This window comes from Dermacentor albipictus, chromosome 2 (assembly GCF_038994185.2).
Source record: "Dermacentor albipictus isolate Rhodes 1998 colony chromosome 2, USDA_Dalb.pri_finalv2, whole genome shotgun sequence".
NCBI classification, from domain to species: domain Eukaryota; kingdom Metazoa; phylum Arthropoda; class Arachnida; order Ixodida; family Ixodidae; genus Dermacentor; species Dermacentor albipictus.
The window spans coordinates 10173377-10188444 of NC_091822.1; the positions used below are offsets into that span (position 1 = coordinate 10173377).

Sequence of the window (15068 nt, forward strand, 5' to 3'; positions counted from 1 at the left end):
GTACAGATAAGGGCTAAATCTTGCGACGGCACATGCAAGAGGGAGGCGCTCTTTCCCTCTCTCTCTCTCTCTATGTAATGGAATAATTCCACTGTTTGGTGAAAAGGAGGCGGCTGGCACGAGGAATGACACAGTCCTGAGCACGTCGACATTTAGCCAGAACAGCGCTGATGCCATGGCCACTGGCGTCTGAACAGATTTCCATGTAAGGAGAATCGTCGAAGTGAGCCAGCGCAGCAGTACGATGTGCTGCGAAAAGGTAGAAGCTCGGACAGGTCCGCGGGCAAAGGGAACGTTTTTCTTGAGCAAGCATGTAAGATGCCATAAGATACTGCAAAGTCTTTCACAAAGCGACGGAAGTCAGAGCCGAAAAACGAGCGGCGTCTTTCGCAGAACGGGGCGTTGCAAAGTTGGTAAGAGCGCGTACTTTGGTAGCATCAGGTCGGATACCCGCCGCACCAACAATATGGCGATATACGGTCATCTCTCAGCGTTTGAAACGGCATTAGGACGAGTTTAGTTGAAGCCGGCCATTGCGACATAGCTGCAAAATAGCCGATAGACGTTGTATGTGATCGGGGAATGTAGGCGAAAAAATGACGACGCTGTCAAGGTAACATCAGTACGTACGCCACTTGAGCCCACGTAGGCGGAGATCCATAATTCGTTCAAATGTCGCTGGAGCATTATAAAACCCAAAGGGCTTGACTTTAACCTGGTAGTGCCCATCGGGGGTAACAAAGGCGGTCTTTTCCCGATCCTGCTCCTGAACCGCAATTTGCCAATAGCCGCATCGAAGATCTATGCAAGAAAAATATCTTGCGCCATGCAGGGAGTCGAATGCATCGTCTTTTGACGGCATAGGGTAGACGTCTTTTTTATAAATCTTGTTCATGTGCCGATTCTCGATACAGAAATGCCATGTGCTGTCTTTTTTTTTCTCACAAGCACCACAGCGGACGCCCTAGGACACGCAAATGATTCAATCATGTCCTTAGTCAGCATTTGCACAACTTCTGTTAGAATGACACACTGTTCAGACGCAGACATTCGGTGATGGCCCCAATGGATGGGTCTAGCATTCCCAGTATCGATGCAATGGGTTACAAGTTGTGTAAGATGGGACGAAGAAAAAATATAAAAAATATCGCAGTAAGATGTTAACAAGCTGCAAAAATCTTCGGAGTGAGAAGGGCTCCGGTCAGGGTCAATCATACCGTCAAGACAGCCGTCAAGCGTAGTACGCAGTTTCAGTTTATTTCTTTTATAAGTAGATATACATGCTGACACAAGTATACAGAAGGAAGTCCCAGAACATACGGCTGAAAGGGGACCTCCTGTCACGAAATATATGCATTAGAGCAAATACACGGCATATAACAGCAATATAGTAGTCCCTAAGTGGAAGATTATGCAGAGCAGCTGTAATACAAACTGCAAGATAATAGAAAGTCATAACTAGTTGTAGAATTAAAGCAGTAGGTGAGGCATTCGCAGCAGAACAAACCAAAAATATTTCTAAAGGCTACAAGGAAAAAACAAAAACTAGGAAAAAGGAAAAACGCAAAAGAAATGAGCAGGAGTGAAGTGAATAGCTTATATATGTGGATTATTTTGGCTAACTAGTAGAAAAGTGAATAATGTTTTCTTGAAAAACCTAAAGACAAAGAGCGCTTGACATCTAGTGGGAGGCTGTCCCACGTAGATAACAAGCGGCGAAATATCCAGCATGTTTTCTATAATTAGTAGGTATTAGTGACAATAAGAAATTGTTGTTAGCTGCAAATATTGTGCGGTTTAAGTTAACCAGAGTAGCCTCAGAAGATATATTTACTGGGGGAGCATTACGTGTTACCTTAAATACCATTACGGGTAACTTATGTTTACCAAGAATAATTACTGAAAATATTTAGTCGTTGGAGGAGCATACCAGGAGCATTGCAGTAGAATGAGCTGAACGAATATATCCGGATGGCTTGATTCTGCAAGTGCTGTAGTGGTGCTATATAAGTTGGATATGTGTTGGCCCACGCTGTCATGCAATAGTTGAGATGGCTGTGAATAGAACAGTAATGCAAGGTTAGCAATGTTGGTTTGCTAAATTAATACCTAGCTTTAAGTAAAATTCTAACACCTAGAGAATTTTGCCCTTCAAATAGACGATATACTTCGTAAATGTTACGTTTCTGTCAAGAATCACAGCAAGAAATGAGCATTCATTAACTGCACTGATGTAAAGAGAGTTGAAGTTGACGTACTAGTGTTCGGACTTGCAGGTGAAGACTCTGGAGCATCGATATTCAGGGCCAGAAGGTCACGTGCGCCTAAAGGTTGTATGCTGCGCATAATGCCTTTGGGAAGAAATTGTGGGGTACGTCATAAGTTCAATATAGGTAAACACGCCCGGTTCTCTGCAACAGTCACAATATAGTAAGGGAGCACAACAGAACGCGTCAAACGAGCGTTAGCACACAGGGATAGGAAGAGCACATAGTCACTGTGACAAACAGGGGGCTGTTAAGCCAACGTGACATACGTCACGGTAGCTGGTCGCAGATGAACAAGCTCGACGACACATAAACCCGGTGGTAAGTCAGTGTTCAGGTCGGCTATAGAAGGAAGTTCCAACTATATCCGAGCACTCAATTAGGGTAGAATGGGTGCTCAGGAAGTTACGGCTGAGGATGACGTCATGAGGACATTGTTGCAGAAAAGGGAATAGGACTGAGGTCTGGCGGCCAGCAAACCTCACACGTGCAGCGCACATGCCGACCACGAACGGTGTACCGCCATCGGCAACGCAAAATACAAGCGACGTGTCGGACGTGAGAACATCTCTGAGACGACTAGAAAGGCGAGCGCTCATGACAGGTAGTTGCGCCCCAGTGTCTATGATCGCCGAAACAGGCGCGCCGTCCACTTCTACGTGAAAAAGGTGTCTTCGGTCGCCAGGGTCAACAGAAGATTTCGGGGTCGTTTGGCCAAATGCAGCATTTCCGCTGGGAGCTGCATTGATCAGTGTTCCGAAGATGAACGACGAGGGTATGGCGGTGGGCAGCGGCACGACAGCGGAAAGCAAGAACGTGGTTCTGCTCTGTGGGGATGGTGAGCAGTCCTAGCATGGAGTCAGGGCAGGAACATGAGGGTGCGGTGCGTCATTGCGAGAACGAACCGATGACGACCAACTGCCTGCGGGGCGGTAAGTGTACGCTGGACGAGGTGACGACGGCCGGCGATAGCGACAATGGCGGTAGATATTGCCTATCCCATCACACGTGAAACATCTTGGCCTGTCGCCACGCGGTGCGCCACTGGTGTGGATCGCGGTACCCGGGATATGTCGATTGTGGGTGGGTAGGTCGAAAGAAATTGCTGAGCTCTGGGCGACTTACAACACAGATGGGATGAATGCTTGTCTTCGCCAACTCTTCGCTCAAAATGGCTTGGATCAACTTTACTGCGGGGTGGGACTCGGCGTTAGAACGGGCCTAAGGAACAGGTAGAGACGCGACTTCAGACTCACGCCGCAGAAGACCCAGCAAGCTTTCGGTACCAGGTGGCTGGACGTCCTCCCAGGCTAAGGTTACGGTGGTGTTAAGGATCTTCACGAATTGTCGCTTGACACGACAGCTTTTCGCTTCCTCAGAGCGTTGGCATTCTTTTATGATATTGTCGATGGTCGGGCAGTCCTCATTTATGAGTAAATTAAAGGCGTCATTGGCAATGCATTTAAGTATGTGGCTGACTTTGCCAGCTTCAGGCATTTTGCCGTCAACCCGCCGACACAGAGCTAACATGTCCTGAATGTACATGACATCTGGTTCAGTTGATGTTTAGACGCGGCATGACAGCTTTTTCTTAGCAGCTCTCTTGCACCGGACTGGCTTCCCGGAGAGCTTCTGTAGCATTTGCTTGCAAGTTTCTCAACTAGTCAGTTCCTCCTCATGTGTTTCGAACCAAACACGGGCCGCTCCCTTGAGGTAGTTAATCAAGTTAGCCAGCATGATGGTTGCATCCCACTGGTTATTCTTGCTGCGTTGCTCCCATCCTGTTAAACAGTCTTCGACGTACATGGAGTTAGCACCGGGGAGGGTGGTACCAGGTTCTCGGAGTTAGGCCAGGATAACCAATGTCGTGGTAGCCGAGGCTGAGCCACTAAGCTGCTCGCTCAGAGGCTTGCTGGCTCGTATCACATGTTCATGTCCGTTGTCTACATGCTTTCACCAATGATGTTACGGGGAGATGTCAAAAAGGGTTTATGTACGGTGTTTACACAGAGGCAGCGAGTTGCACCACAATAACGAAATTGCCGGTTTGGTTTGGTTTGGTGTCCATAGATATTGCTCAGCCCACTTGGGGGTATCGGCCATGAATCGGGCGGCCATAGGTAAAAAGCAAAAAATATTTAAATGTTTTTGTTTTAGAATGGTGTTAAATGAATACTAATTGTTATTATAAATTTTCAAACGATATTAACGCAATAGCGTTAAGGACCCCGTGTCGCAGGAAATCCGGTGTCGGCGTCCCGCGTGGACCATCGTTTCGGCAAAAATCATTATGAACCCTGCAAACTCAACCACGAACACCCAACCACGCAGACCTTCCGACAAGCGCAATGAAATTACTGAACTAATTGAATTTCTCAATGTAAAATACGTCAGAAAAATCGCAAGCATGACTTGCACACAACCTACACACATGCTAGCGCCGGCTTGTGTATTGAATATACGAGGAAACATAATTCTGTTACGCGGAAACTCAAACAAATACCGCTTTTCCAGCGTTCCTACCATTCATAGACCGGCCACGGTGTCCGAGATTGGCGCACTCAAACCTCGGAGGCCACACAGTAGCGCGCCTGGTTCTTTGCAACACCTTCTCATGGCGCTCGCCTTCGCCGCATCTCGGCCCGCGTAATAGCGCACGCTTGTATCAGAAAGCTCACATTCCTGCACAGCGTTAGCCTCCAGTGTTTCCCGGTAAGCATTAGGGTTACATAAGTTGCAGTTGCCGGGAAGCATGAGAAGCAATCAGGGGTGCTTGAATGTTATCAGTTTCCACTCTTAAAGGCGAAGGTTAAGCTTCCTACAAATTCTTATTTTAAAATTTGAAGGCAATATTTTTGCACTCATATTCAGGAAAGTAAACAATAAAATTATGATGGCAGTCTCTTTGTTTCACTTACAAAATTGAATATGGAATCACATACGTTCCTATTGCTGTGTCCTAGTGCTGAAGCCCGAAGAGACAGAATCAGAGGAAGCGCAATGATCAATCCAAGTTGGCAAAGAAGACGTTTTAGAAGTTTTCTGTGCACGTCGAACCTACGACACTCACAAGGAAACGGTCCATAGTTTCAGGTTTGTTGCAATACGAGCGTTATGTGGAAGGGCCCGGGCAGAGCTCGTCCTCTTCTGCTTCTGCTATTCAACGTCTCATTCGTTTGCAGGACAGGTGGCTCGTAAAAATATAGTTGCTATCGCAATAAAATACTGCCAGAAGTATGATTCTCTGCAACCGAGTACGAGCTTCAGTCCACTGTGATATACGCACCATGGGAAGTGGAGGCAGGAACATGATGGAGGACCGCACATCGGTCAGTTCTGGCACGGGCTCGAAGTCTACGCAGTCGGCCTCCAGGGCACCCTCAATGATGCCGCACGGGGTGCCATCTTCCTTCTGCGGTGACGTCATGATGCGCGCACTGCATGTGTTTGACAGCGTCTGCGCATACAGAAGAGAAGTCATTGGGCGGAACTCGCAGTATAGACTGGCTTGACAGGGCGCTATCTGGCAATATCATCATCATCATATCGTTCTAATTTTATCTCCACGGCATGACGGAGGCCTCTCTCGGGGATCTTCAGCTATCCCTCCCGCGCGCTATATTTCCATTTGCGCCAGCGAACTTCCTCATTTCATCGCCCCATCTAATTGTCTACCGTCCTCGACTGGGCTGCCCTTCCCTTGACACCCATTTCGTCATTCTAATGGTCCAGCGGTTATCTACCCTACGCCCTATATGACCTGCCCAGCTGAATCTTTCTCCCCTAATAACAACCAGAACACCAGCTTTCCCCATTTGCTCTCTGGTTCGCACCTCTCTCTTTCTGTCTCTTAACATTACGCCTAACCATTTTTTATTTCACGCTTTGCGCAGCCCTTAATTTATTCTCGAGCTTCTTTGTTATCCTCCAAGTTTCTGCTTTCTATTACTATAACTAGAATGCAATGATTGTGCTCTTTTCATTTCGGCGACACTGGTAAGTCTCCATTCAGGATTGGGTAATGCCTACGGTGTTCAATTCAACCCAATTTTATTCCTCTGTGAATATCCTACTCCATCAGGGTCTCCTATGAGTAATTGAGCTAAATTAACTTAGTACCCCTGCACAGACACTAAAGGCTTACTGACGACTCTGAATTGATGTTCTCTCGCTGTTAGCTCACGATATGCTGAACCATAGGTTATAAAACTTCAAATCAGGCGCTATACATTGCAGGCGAGTAATTGTACCAACTCGTAAATGACCATACTTGACCATATATGTAAGATACCGATTGCAGTGGAGAAAAACTGGCCTGCAGTTTCAAGCGTTAACAACTCTCACCGGTCACTTTTGCGAGTAAGTGTGCTGGATATTAAGTGCCAGTTATTATCCACATATATTTCTACCACAAATTTTCTGCTCGCTGCAAATGGCAGATCGTCGTCCCCGCCAAAGAATATGAAGCCTGTCTTTGTATAATCAAAATAGTTACACTATTCACAAGTTACATACAGGAAAGCACAGGATTCAACCACAGCCTCTCGGGTCGAGCCCCGACACGAGGCTGGTGTTCGCGAGCCTCTTTTATTTAGGCTGCCAGCGGTTGGCTCTTGAATAACAGCGGCTTGATCGCCCTCTCTTATTACTGTGAAACTGTATTTTAGGGCTCCACAAGCATGGATTTTGAGTGCCCCCACTCCGCTGCTCTCCGGGATGACGAAGGCTATCTCGCACCTCCTCCGAGTCGCAGCCCACGGCGCAGCCTTAGCCGCCTTTGGTCTCGTTTGAAACTCGCGACGCTACTTTGTCATGCACGTCGAGCTCAAATTGCCCTCCTACATATCGTATGCATGACTGTTACCGTAAGGGAAGGCTCGATAGGCCAGAAAAGACGAAAAATTATGTTGATGAAGATGATAATTATGTGTATTGGCATCTCCTTTGAAACAGGGTAGGGACAAATAGTGGCCTCTCTTGTTCGATTTAATCAGGTTGTACTACATCTATCGCTACCTAGCCTTCTGCCTATCTGATCTCAGTCTTAACTTTCAAAGGACATCCTTCGTTGCATAAAATGTCAGTGGGGCCACCCAGTGTTTAGTGCGCAGGATCCTCTGCACTGCTTTCCCAACTTCAAACAGGATGCAACACTCAGTGCGGCTCTCCAGAGAAGCTGTTCGTGCGTCATATGCCTCATCGATGGGGACCTCGCTTCCCTGGGCTATTCGACCATGGCTTCTATACACACGTGTTTTACGCAAGTTGTTGCCAAGTTGTTGCGTGTCAGGCCCGAAGCCGACACCAAAACTTGCTGCGTGGCCGCGTATAAAGGATGAAGTGCTCACGGTAGTGCGGGCAATGCGAAGAAAAAAAGAGGACAACAAGGCCGAAGTAGAGCCGAAACCCCAGCATGTTGGGGTCCCCCCAGGGCTAATCTCCCAGGTAAGTATAAGACATATTATAGCGTTATCCTCATCATCGCCATTTGGCGGAATGACCTCTTGTGTGCTTTTCTCTCTTACAGTGGAAATATAAGTGCTAATGCAAAAAGAACAATGTTTCTTCTCTTGAGCTAAACATAATATACCTTCCCAGCAGTACCCGTACCAAGCAAACCTCGCTGACAAACTCGAGAATGTTCATTGCCGGGCAGCAGGCCTTTTCCATTCCCGCCTTTTCAGTGGTTGCAAACGCATGCCAGTCTCCCAGGATCATCTCAAAGCTCTCAAGCGGCGCACCCAGCAAGACCGGCTTGAAGTTTCACGAGTCCGTCTACCCTGCAGGGTGTCTGATTGAAATGTGAAATTTTTCATGCCGCAAAAGTACACCACGCAACATTTCGCGTTTTTTTCTGGCCCTTGTTGCATTAAAGACTGTCCTATTGACACGTGTACTTATATTTATCAGGCCACCACGTTTCGCCGCCTAACAAATGTTATCGCACAACGTGGGACGCACATACATGTATCAGAAGTTTCTGGAAAGTTATCGATGCTTCTATCCACTGTCTGTTGTCGCCGAACCCTGTGTCATCTGATTTGATCGCCTGACGCGAATGGTGTAGAACTTTGTGGAAGGCACGCAGGTCTCAAAGATTTGTCTGGAACCTTCGACGACTGCTGTATAAAAGCCAACGCGCTTGACCCGCGGGACAGATTTTTGATGATCGTCGAGTGTGTTCGCCGCTACCGCTGTTCTTTGAGTGTAGCCTGTTTATGAGGGCACAAATTCGCCCAATAAAACGCTCGTTTCGTTAATCACAGTTTTGCTGCCTTCTTAACCGTCACTATCACATGACATCTGGTGGAGGTGCTAGTGCGTTCATATAGCCAACGCCCCCGCAAAGCCGCGATCCAAGCTCGAAGCCCGAGGACAAAACCAACATCGCCAAAGACCAGCGTGCTAGCCGCAGACTGCAAGGACTGCCCCCCGAGCACGGACTTCTACCTGAGTCGACAAAGAAAATCGTGGACAAAACAACCCCAATGGCGGCCCCCGCGTCCCCAATTATCCTACAACAACCTCGGGACCCACCGCCCATCCATGGAGCAGCGACGGAAGACCCGGAATCCTGTTTGGAGACCTCCGAACGAATCGCGGCTTTTAACAACTGGGTCTCCGACGACAAGCTGTGGAATGTATACTTTACCTTAGAAGATGCCGCCAGAACGTGGTTTGAGAGCCGGGAGTCGACCTTGACAACATGGGGCCTCTTCCGTAGCGGCTGCCTGCGCACCTTTATGAGCGTCGCGCGCAAGGAAAGGGGCGAAGCCATGCTGGACGCCCTAGTGCAGCTATCTAAAGAGAACGTCGCTATCTTCACGGAAGAAATGAACCGTCTGTTCCGCCACGCCGACCCAGATATGCCCGAGGAAAAGAAAGTCCGCCTTCTCATGCGTGGTGTGAAGAAAGAAATTTTCGGTGCAATGATATGAAGCCCACCGAAGACCGTAGAAGAGCTTCTTCGCGAGGCCAGCAGCATCGAGAAGACAGCCGAAATGCGGAACCGGCAATTCAACCGCCGTACAAACTCTACCCACTACGCAGGAATTCAATAACTGGCCACGGACCATCGACGCGAGACCATCAGGGCCATTTTGCGCGAAGAACTGCGCAAGGTCTTGCCTTTGTCGCAGCCTCAAGTGGCCTCAATCGCCGACATCGTGAAAGAAGAGGTGATCCTATCGCTTGGAGTTCCTCAGGTGCAACCATAATCACCGTAGCCCCAGCCGGAAGCGATGACCTACGCCTCCACCGCCCGCCGTCAAGGCCCCCCCTGCACGACCACGCCAGCACCCTTTGACCTCACAATTACGTCGTCCACCATCGCCGCCGTCAGCACGCCCGCCTGTCGCCCAGCACCGCTACGCGAGGAAGACGGACATTTGGCGCGCTCCTGACCACCGGCCGCTCTGCTACCACTGCGGAGAAGCCGGCCACGTGTACCGCCGATGCCCTTACCGGGAAATGGGACTGCAAGGTTCACCGTTAACGCGCCGTGACCACAGCTTGGCGAACGACCTCACGATATCGCCGACTACCTCGGTGCCACTCAGTGCAGCGCTCGACGACCGTCCCGTTCGCCGTCACCAGGCCAATACCTGTCGCCGCAGCGCCTACCACACACTGGCCCAGCCCGGGGCCGGTCAGCGAGCTCGTACCCGGAAAACTAAAATCAGCAACCGATGAAGGTTTGGTCGCTGTTTGTAGAACTGACGAATATCCTCCGCCGCCGACGAAGACGTCGAAAGAACTACCTCGATGGCATAAAGGCACACCGCCGTCCCGACGAAGTGTGGAAGCAAAGAATAGGATGATGAAAGACGACCCGACGACGTCACATACCAGCCCCAAGTCAAGGCGACGCAGCCGTGACCGCACGCTAAGACCGAACTGTATTGCAAGAAAAAGAACCAATGACCTCGACGTGCTTCTCGACGGCCCCCAAGTCACCGCCTTAGTCGACATGGGGGCTGATTACTCCATCATTTTTAAACGCATCGCTGGCCAGTTGAAGAAATAAAAATTGAATGGGAAGGCCCTCAAATTCAGACCGCTGGAGGACACCTCATCACGACGACTGGAATCTGCACGGCAAGAATTCCCGTTCATGACCGGACTTACCCTGCCAGCTTCTTCATCCTGCAACAGTGTTCCCGAGACTTCATTCTCGGCATGGACTTCCTGAACCAATACGGCGCAATCATCGACCTGAAATCGAAGTCGATAACGCTGTCGGGGGATGGGGCGATACAGCCGGACAGCTCTCGTAGTCACCATGCCTTAAGCGTGCTGGAAGGTCAAGTGATCATCCCGCCTCGCTTCAGCATTGTCGTTTCCGTCGGCACCAAAACATCTGCCGACGTAGAAGGCGTCATCGAGGTTGACCAACGTCTACTGCTCGACCGTGAAATTTGCGTCGCAAGAGGGATCACTCGAGTGCACGGACGGAAAACTGAAGTGTTGCGAACAAACTTCAGCCAGGAGTTCAAGCACATCAACAAGGGCATGACGATCGCGTACATCGAGAAAATTCTGGAAACCAGTAATGCGTTTGTTCTCTCGTATTCCCCCGCATCTACCCCGAAAACGATGGTTCACGAACCAGACTACAGCATTAATCCAAGTCTCCCCATAATTAAGCAAGAACCGCTCAGAAGTCTGCTCCGACGATATAAAGGCTGCTTCTCGACGTCATCAAGGATTCGATCGACACCAGTCGAAAAGGATCGCATAATCACCGAGGAGTGCACACGACTACTCCGCCAAAGCCCTTGCCGAGTTTCGCCGCGAGAACGTGACGCTATAAAAGAACAAATCGACAGAATGCAGCGCCACGACATCATCCAGCCGTCGAAAAGTCCGTGGGTATTCCCTGTTGTCTTAAAAGACGAAACCTTATGTTTCATTTCCATTATCGTCGACTGAACAAGATCCCAAAGAAGGATGCATACTCCATACAGCGGATAGACGACGTATTAGATCGACTCTGCAACGCAAAATACTTCTCACCATAGATCTCAAGTCTGGCTACTGGCAAATAGAAGTCGACGAGAGAGATCGCGAAAAGGCAGCCTTCATCCCGCCAGACGGCATCTACGAGTTCATGGTCATGCCATTCGGACTGTGCTCGGCGCCTGCAACGTGCCAGTGCGTCATGGACACGGTGTTAGCAGGATTGAAGTGGCAGACGTGTCTTGTTTACTTGGAAGAGGTCGTCGTCATCGCCGGAAATTTCGACGGTCACCTTAGGCGGCTAGCAACAGTACTAGAGGCCATCAAGTCATCAGGGCTCACTCTGAAGCCAGAAAAGTGCCGCTTCGCTTACGATGAACTTCTGTTCGTAGGCCACGTCATCAGTAAGTCTGGAGTCCGCCCCGACCTGCCGAAGACTGCTGCCGTTGCAAAGTTCCCGCAGCCCATCGACAAGAAGGCAGTGCGTAGATTCCTTGGCATGTGTGCCAACTATAGGCAATTTTCACGCATCGCTAACTAAATGTGACGTGGAGTTCAAGCGGGAAACGCCGCAGGCCGACGCATTTCAAGAACGCAAACGACGTATGCAGTCGCCGCCCGTACTTGCTCACCTCGAAGACGACGCCGATACCGAAATCCCCTCTGACGCCAGTACCCTAGGATTCGGTGTGGTCCTAGTCCACAGAAAAGATAGACATGAACACGTGATATCTTATGCTAGCTGCTCGTCGCCAAAAGCGGAAGGCAATTATTCTACAACCGAAAAGGAATGCCTCGCCATCGTTTGGGCTACCGCAGAATCACCCTTACCTATATGGCCAGCCATTGAAAGTCGTCAGCGACCATCACGTCCCGTGTTGGCTAGCGAAATTAAAGGATCTTTCAGGACGGCTGGCGTGGCGGAGCCTAAGACTGCAAGAATATGATATCACTATAAGCTATAAGACCGGACGAAAACACTCTGATGCCGATTGCCTATCATGCGCCCCCATTGACTCGTTGCTGCAAGATGACGAAGATGACGACGCCTTCCTTGGCATTTTAAGCGCGGAAGACTTCGCTGAACAGCAGCGCGCAGACCCGGAGTTGAAAAACCTTGTCGAGTATTTGGAAGGGCACACCGACGTTGTCCCTAGGGCATTTAAGCGACGTTTGTCTTCGTTCCCGCTGCAAAACAACCTACTTGTAAAAAAGAACTTCTCACCAGTGCGCGCCAACTACCTTCTTGTTGTCCCGTCAGAGCTGCGTACAGAAGTATTGAACGCCCTGCATGATGACGCGTCCACTGGACACCTTCGATTTTCCCGGACACTATCGAGGATACAGGAAAGGTATTTTGGCCGCGCCTGACCGCCGACGTCGCCCGTTATGTCAGAAAATTCCGAGACTGTCAGCGACGCAAGACACCACCGACAAGGCCAGCGGGATTACTACTGCCAATAGAGCCTCCTGGCCGACCATTCCAGCAGATCGGGATGGACTTGTTGGGGACTTTTCCGACGTCAACAACCAGAAATAAGTGGATGGTCGTGGCGACAGACTACCTCAGCTGCTTCGCTGAAACTAAAGCACTGCCGAAAGGTAGCGCAGCCGAAGTGGCGAAATTCTTTGTCGAAAACATCCTCCTGCGACATGGCGCCCCAGAAGTCCTCATTACTGACAGAGGAACGGCCTTTACAGCGGAGGTCTCCAAGCCATACTTTAATACAGTCAGACAAGGCACAGGAGGACAACGGCCTACCACCTGCAGACGAATGGTCTTACGGAGCGGCTGAATAAGACCCTCGCCGACATGCTAGCAATGTACGTCGACGTCAAACACAAGACCTGGGATGCCGTCCTGCCGTACGTAACATTCGCTTACAACACGGCGGTGCAAGAAACAACACAGATCACGCCGTTCAAGCTGCTCTATGGCAGGAACCCGACGACGACGCTCGACGCCGTGCTGCCGCACGTCACTGGCGAGGAGAATCTTGACGTCGCTACGTATCTCCAGCACGCGGAAGAAGCCCGACAGCTCACCCGCCTGCGGATCAACAACCAGAAGGGGACCGACAGCTGACGCTGCAACCTCCGACGACGCTTCGTCGAGTACAAGCCTGGTGACCGTGTTTGGGTATTGACCCCGCTACGCCGACGAGGACTCAGTGAGAAACTACTGCGACGCTGTTTCGCACCCTACAAGGTTATCCGACGTATTGGCGCACTGGACTATGAGGTCGTGGCAGACGGCATTTCGCATTCACAGCGGTGCCACGCACGATCTGAAGTGGTCCACGTGGTGCGCCTTAAGCCCTTTAAACACTTAAACGCTGACGAACTTTCTTATTTTGTTGTTTTCTTTGCTACGAGTGCTTTTCTTTATTACTTTCGTTTGTTTGCAGCATCGGGTCGACGCTCTTTAAGAGGGGGGTACTGACACGTGTTCTTATCCTTATCGGGCGACCACGTTTCGCCGCCTAACATATGTTATTGCACAGCGTGGGACGCGCCTGCATCTATCCGAAGTTTCTGGTAAGTTATCGGTGCTTATATACGCTGTCGTTGTCGCCGAACCTTGTGTTATCTGATTTCATCGCCTGACGCGAATGGTGTAGAACTTTGTGGAAGGCACGCGGGTCTCAACGAATAGTGTGGAACATTACACGACTGCTGTATAAAATGTGGCTCGTGGTCCTTGCCTCTCATCTGCCGTGTACCGCAAGGGAGTATTCCTGGCCCCCTAATGCTCAATGCTTACATCAATGGTATCCTGAACATAGGCACAACAGTTAAGTACATAATATAAGGAGACGATTCAACAATACTTGTTTATGAATAAAGGGAAAATCAGATATCCACCCGTTCGTAGCAGTTGCTAAAGGAAACCCAAACGGGTTCCTCGAAAGAAAAGCCTCATAGTTGAAGAAAAATTCGTCCTTGTCCGGGACACGAACCCGGGACCACCGCCTTTCCGCGGCAGCCGCTCTACCATCTGAGCTAACCAGGCGGCTAGTAGATGGCAGGGCGCAGTCGAATTTGTCGACAACACGAAGCAAAGGCAAGAGTTTGACGTAGTAGTTCTGCGGTAACCCGCAAGGTGGAGCGAAGTAATGAATAAAGGGAAAATCAGACATCCACCCGTTCGTAGCCATCCGTTCGTTCTCCGCCTTGCGGGTCTCCGCAGAGCTACTACGTCCAACTCTTGCCTTTGCTGCGCGTTGTCGACAAATTCGACTTCGCCCTGCCATCTGCTAGCCGCCTGGTTAGCTCATATGGTAGAGCGGCTGCCCCGGAAAGGCGGTGGTCCCGGGTTTGAGTCTCGGACCAGGACGAATTTTTCGTCAACTATGAGGCTTTTATTTCGAGGAACCCGTTTGGGTTTCCTTTGTAGCAATTGCTACGAACGGGTGGATGTCTGATTTTCCCTTCATTCATTACTTCTCTCCACCTTGCGGGTTTCCGCAGAACTACTGCGTCAATACTTGTTTATGATATGAACTTGAATAATTTAATACCCAAATCTAACGTGCTTTCGGAAATTTCCTGGTGGTCGAGAACGGATCCAGTGAACCTCAACATAAATGAAACTGAGGCTAATATATTTCGTGCTAAAAATAAATCAGTCATATCACCAGATTTTAACCCTTGATTCCCATCCAGTTGATATTGTTGATACGCATAAAATACTTGGGGCTTACTTTTCATCGAAGTTAACTTAGGATGCCCACGTTAACTGCTTCTGTATGAAAATCTTATCTGTAACAGCAGTCGTGTGTCGCTGCCATAATCTGCTGCCGCTCATGGCCAAACATCATGCATATCTCGCATTGTTTATCT

General features: G+C 49.6%; 1 protein-coding gene across 7 annotated transcripts in view; it reads right to left on the reverse strand.

Annotated features, from left to right (window-relative positions):
* The window catches only part of LOC139055867 (calcium-activated chloride channel regulator 2-like), a 363039-nt gene that overhangs the window by 253332 nt on the left and 94639 nt on the right, over positions 1 to 15068 (reverse strand). For 6 of the 7 annotated variants that reach the window (XR_011511953.1, XM_070533443.1, XM_070533442.1 and 3 more), the window contains exon 4: positions 5554 to 5724. Coding sequence is in view for 6 of the 7 variants with exons in the window: in XM_070533443.1 (XP_070389544.1) it covers positions 5554 to 5724 (171 nt within the window). In the remaining variant the exon portion in view is untranslated. Of the gene's footprint in view, positions 1 to 5553; positions 5725 to 8919; positions 9234 to 15068 lie in introns of those variants that run through there. The other variant, XM_070533444.1, reaches the window with a different exon arrangement.